Below are 6000 nucleotides of genomic sequence, written 5' to 3' on the forward strand. Positions count from 1 at the left end.
AAACCACTGGAAATCCGTGGTAAATCCGCAGGTAAAATGCAGTGCCTTTTACCTGCGGATTTTTCAAAAATGGTGTGGAAAAATCTCACACGAATCCGCAACGTGGGCACATAGCCTTAGGGTTGGAATTGGGGCTAGGGTTGGAAATAGGGTTAAAGGGAACCTGTCACCCCTTTTTCAAGAAGAGCTAAAAATAGAGTTAAATAGGGGCAGAGCGGCCATCTTTGTGAGGCCGCGCGTGCGCAGATGGTTCTTCTTGGCTTCCCGGGGCTTCAGGAAAATGGCCGCGGGATGCCGCGCGTGTGCAGATGGAGATCTCGGCGGCCATTTTCCTGAAGCCGAGTTCGCATCTCGGCTGCAGGAAAATGGCCACCGCGATCACCATCTGCGCACGCGCGGCATCCCGCGGCCATTTTCCGGAAGCCGAGAAGAACCATCTGAGCACGCGCGGCCTCACAAAGATGGCCGCTCCCACGGCTGAGTAGCGCAGATCGCGCTATTTTCCTTCAAACTGCGCAGTGGATTCGCCACTTGGACATGCGCACACCACTACGACACCAACGGAGATCTGGGGGAGAAACAGCGCTGTCACCACGCCCATATGACCTGACCAGCGTGAGTGACAGCCCAAAACGGCAACTTTACAAAGGTATTTCGGCAGCATAGGTGAGGAATAAAGGCTCACAAAATTCACTAATGTAAAGCACAGCTCTGCCCCTATTTAACGCTATTTTTAGCTCTTCTTGAAAAAACGTGGTGACAGGTTCCTTTTAAGATTAGGCTGTGGTTAGGGTTATGGTTAGGGTTAGGGGTGTGTTGGGGTTAGGGTTGGAATTAGGGTTAGGATTAGGGTTAAGGTTGGGGTTAGGGTTGTGGTTAGTGGTGTGTTGGGGTTAGGGTTTTGATTAGGGTTATGGATAGAGTTGGGGTTGCCAAAACATCATTTTTGAGGAAAGAAACATGATATTTTATTTTCACGGCTCTGCATTATAAACTTCTGTGAAGCACTTGAGGGTTTAAAGTGGTCACCGCACATCTAGATGAGTTCCTTGGGAGGTCTAGTTTCCAAAATGGGGTGACGTGGGGAAGCTCCAATGTGTAGGCACACAGGGGCTCTCCAAACGCGATATGGTGTCAGCTAACGATTGGAGCTAATTTTTCATTCAAAAAGTCAAATGGCGCTCCTTCCATTCCGAGCCCTGCCGTGTGCCCAAACAGTGGTTTGTGACCACATATGAGGTATCGATGTACTCAGGAGAAATTGCCCAACACATTTTAGGATCCATTTTATCCTGTTACCCATGTGAAAATGAAAAAATTGAGGCTAAAAGAGTTTTTTTTGTGAAAAAAGAGTACTTTTTCATTTTTACAGATCAATTTGTGAAGCACCTGGGGGTTCAACGTGGTCACTATGCATCTACATAAGCTCCTTGGGGGGTCTAGTTTCCAAAATGGGGTCACTTGTGGGGGAGCTCCACTGTTTAGGCACAGGGTTGCTCTCCAAACGCGACATGGTGTCCGCTAAAGATTGGAGCCAATTTTTCATTGAAAAAGTCAAATGGCGCTCCTTCCCTTCCGAGCCCTGTCGTGCGCCCAAACAGTGGTTCCCCCCCCCCCACCCCACATATGGGGTATCGGTGTACTCAGGACAAATTGTACAATAACTTTTGGTGTCCAGCTTCTCTTTTTACCCTTGGGAAAATAAAAAAATTGTTGCTAAAACATCATTTTTGTGACTGAAAAGTTAAATGTTCATTTTTTTCCTTCCATGTTGCTTCTGCTGCTGTGAAGCACCTGAAGGGTTAATAAACTTTTTGAATGTGGTTTTGAGCACCTTGAGGGGTGCAGTTTTTAGAATGGTGTCACTTTTGGGTATTTTCAGCCATATAGACCCCTCAAACTGACTGTCCCTAAAAAAAAAAAAAAGGTTTTGTAAATTTTGCTGTAAAAATGAGAAATCGCTGGTCAAATTTTAACCCTTATAACTTCCTAGCAAAAAAAAAATTTGTTCCAAAATTGTGCTGATGTAAAGTAGACATGTGGGTAATGTTATTTATTAACTATTTTGTGTCACATAACTCTCTCGTTTAACAGAATAAAAATTCAAAACTTGAAAATTGCAAAATTTTCTAAATTTTAGCCAAATTTCCATTTTTTCCCCACAAATAAACGCAAAAATTATCGACCTAAATTTACCACTAACATGAAGCCCAATATGTAATGAAAAAACAATCTCAGAACCGCTAGGATTTGTTGAAGCGTTCCTGAGTTATTACCTCATAAAGGGACAGTGGTCAGAATTACAAAAAACGGCCAGGTCTTTAAGGTCAAAATAGGCTGGGTCATGAAGGGGTTAAGAAAGGAGGGAGCTGGCATAAAGTTCTAAAAACTTGGCTTAATATCAACCCATGTAGTTCACGTATCCTCCTACCATAGCAATGAATGTGGTGAGCAAAGCCATTTGGACTATCTTAATTATTTTCACAATACATTACATTCTTTTTGTAAATAGACCAGACTTTTATTGACTTGACTGCAAGAGCCAAGAGTATTTTTCATTTATTGAAATCATTTTATTTTTTCAGCTAACAGAAGCAAAATAACAAATCTTCAAGATAAAGAAGCGGTGTTAATCTTCAACAGATTAAATGCATTTTCAAAATTTACAGAAGGTTAGAGCAACGTTAAGTATGTTTTATATGTTGTGTACAACCTGTCTGCATTCAGAGAAATCAAAGAATGTATAAAGTTGGTTGACATTTTAGAAAGTATAGAATTTCTATACGTATTACAGATTTGTTGCTGCGAAAGTAATAAAAATGTAGCATAATCTAAAAGGACAGGAATGTTTAAAAAAAAAATTACCTATAGATATAAATCTGCAGGTTGATAGTGCTAGAAAGGTGGCTCCTGGAAGGAATAAAGTTAGTTTTTTCCCTGAGCCACGCTTTGTGTACAGAAGTCAGCACATTTTGTTATGATGTTAAGCTGCAAATTAACGTCATAGTGTTTTAAGTGGCAAGATTTTTTTTTTAAGTTTTACTTCAATAGTTTTATGTTGTTGTTTTTTTAACATCACATCCTATCTCTTTAGAAAAGGAAAAAGTTAAGAAATTGTATAAATATGACATGTAATTTAAGTGCAATCTTGTTTTATAATGTTCTGGAAAAGTTTTATATTTGTAATAGACAATTAAAAGCAGTCTAAATTTTTTTTCCTTTGTGTTTGTACTCCATTTTGGGTGGGTTAAACATACAGTAGTGGTGGGTTTCCACGGTTTAGGCACATCAGGGGCTCTCCAAACGGGACATGGTGTCTGCTAATTATTCCAGCAAATTTTTACATTCAAAATGTCAAATGGTGCTTCTTCCTTTCCGAGCTCTGCCATGCGCCCAAACAGTGTTTTTTCCCCACGTATGGGGTACTGACATGCTTATGAAAAATTACACAATACATTTTGGGGTCCTTTTTTTTTTTCCTGTTGCCGTTGCAAAAATAAAAAAAAATTGGGTCTAAAGTAAAAAATTTGTGAAATAAGTTAAATGTTCATTTTTTCCTTCCACATTCCATTAACTCCTGTGAAGTACCTGAAGTGTTAATACACTTTTTGAATGTGGTTTTGAACACTTTAAGTGGTGAAGTTTTTTTTTTCATAGAACTGTCACTTTTGGGTATTTCCTGTCATTTAGCCCCCTCAGTCACTTTTAACCCTTAACTTCCTAATATTATGTTTCAAAAATTGTGCTGATGTAAAGTAGACATGGGAGTTGTTACTAAATATTGTGTGACATAACTCCCTGGTTTATGGGCATAAAAACTTTAGTTTAAAAACTGCAAGTTTTCCACATTTTCTCAATTTCAGATATTTTCACAAATAAACACAAGTCATATCGACAAACTTTTACCACTATCATGAAGTACAACATGTCACTAAAAACATTGTCGGTGGGATCCGTTGGCGTGTTCCAGAGTTATTACGTCATAAAATGACGCCGGTCAGAATTGTAAAATCTGCACACCTCAACATTTACAAAACTCCATTCAGAAAGTTTGTTCACCCTTTACGTGCTTCATAAGAAATTATGCAAATTGTAAGAGAGACTTTTTTTCCCCTTTTCTTTTAAATATCTAAAATTTTATATTGGCCCCAAATTCTTTATTATTCAGAAGAGTAAATCGAGAAAGTGAACACAACAATTTGTTGCACAAATTCTCCTGACTACATAGTTACTCTATGTGGTAGGAAACTACTGTTGGGGCTATGAAAAGAAGCGTTATTGGATTTTGGATGATGTTGCATTTGCAGAAACCCAGAGGTGTCAAAACTGCAGAAACAAGGGTCCACCCAATTTACATACAGATGCTTCACAGACTTTTATAATATTGGGTCATGAAAATAAAATGTTTTGTTCCGCAAAATGATGCTTTAGCAGCAAAATTCACACATTTTCACAAGTGTTTAACCCCTTTCTGACATTAAACGTAATATTTCATCCATGTGACATGGGTCTATTTGACCATGGATGGAATATTAAATCATCGCGATCACCTGCGCTCACGGGGGGTGCACGGGCGATCACCGCAGCTTGTCAGAGATTCTTACAGCTGACAACCGGCACTAGGTGCCAGGAGCGGTCACACCATAAACATTTTTAAAAAAGTAAAAAAGCAGGCAATATTACAAAAAGTTTTATCATCATACCACCGAACATAAGGTGGAATAACACGTGATCAAAAAGAAACGCCTCTCCATTACTAAGCCATGAGCTTGATGTCACCTGACAATACAAAGTTGATATCAACCCCACAAATATGAACTCCACTTGCACCGCTACAGGGCAAGTGGGAAGAGCTGGGCAAAGCGCCAGAATTAACACGTCTAATAGATGTGCCTTTTCTGGATGGGGGGGGTTAATATCCATGGCCCCTTACATGCGCAGGCGTGTACTACGGAGGGCAGAGAATGATCTTCAATCCAATATTGCGGCCAGCATGCAGCCAGCGGGTAAGGAAAGGGTGAATCAAACACCTGAAAACTCTGCCCATATGACCGAAAACCGGTCCCGCCAAAGTCAGGTGACAGGTTCCCTTTCAAGGCTCAAAACAAAAACATAGGTCCAGGCACAGATCCCCTGAATCCAGTATTAGCGAGTCAGAGAGCGTGTTGTCTGACTCAAGTAATTCATCATGTTCCCCGTCTTCCTCATCATCCACAGAAGGGGGTTGCAGCTGCTTCCCGAATAAAGAGACTGACGCTCTTGTAAAGGCTGTCAAAACAACCATGGGGCTAGTACATGAACGACCTAAGTAAACAGCCCAGGACCTAATATTTAGCGGATTAAAACCACAAAAGCGGAGGGCTTTCCCAATAAATGAAAAAGTCCACTCCCTAATCAAGAGAGTGGAAGAGACAAGATAAAAAGGTTCTTCTAACCCCAAAGAGAAAGAATCCCTTTGATGACCCTGTATGCTCTCTTTGGGGGAAAGCGCCAAAACTAGATGTGGCGATAGCGAAAACCTCCAAAAGATTTGCCCTGCCCTTTGAAGACATGGGGACATTAAAAGACCCCATGGGTAAAAAGGCAGAATTTTTTTTAAAGGGTTCCTGGGAGGCAGCTAGGGGACAATTATAACCAGCTATAGCAGCCATGTGTACTGCCCGAGCCTTAATGGTATGGCTAGACCTCTTAGACTCACAGCTGAAAGGGAAAGCCCCCAGAGAAACTATTCTAAAATCGGTCTATCTAATGAGAGGAGCAGCAGCGTTCTTAGCAGACGCATCTGTAGACTCAGCCAGGTTAGCAGTCAGGTCCGCCTCCTTTTCAAATGCAGCAAAGTGGGCCCTATGGCTCAAATGCTGGCTGGGGGACCTGAAAACTAAAACTAAATTATGTTCCATCCCATGTGAGGGCGAGTTCCTGTTCGGATCGACTCTAGACGACATCTTGGACAAAGCAGGAGACAAGAAAAAATATTTTCCTAGGTTCCCCAGCCAGTCC

The 6000-nt window shown here is 41.0% G+C and overlaps 1 protein-coding gene across 4 annotated transcripts in view; it reads left to right on the forward strand.

Moving 5' to 3' along the window:
• CENPC (centromere protein C) overlaps positions 1–3214 on the forward strand; it is a 365318-nt gene extending 362104 nt beyond the window's left edge. For all 4 annotated transcript variants that reach the window (XM_069743120.1, XM_069743122.1, XM_069743124.1 and 1 more), the window contains one exon: positions 2586–3214. In XM_069743120.1, coding sequence (XP_069599221.1) covers positions 2586–2677 — 92 coding nt within the window. In that variant the 3' untranslated portion in view covers positions 2678–3214. The remainder of the gene's footprint in view (positions 1–2585) is intronic.
• Positions 3215–6000: the final 2786 nt, after the last annotated feature.

The sequence above is a fragment of the Ranitomeya imitator genome, chromosome 1 (assembly GCF_032444005.1).
Source record: "Ranitomeya imitator isolate aRanImi1 chromosome 1, aRanImi1.pri, whole genome shotgun sequence".
NCBI classification, from domain to species: domain Eukaryota; kingdom Metazoa; phylum Chordata; class Amphibia; order Anura; family Dendrobatidae; genus Ranitomeya; species Ranitomeya imitator.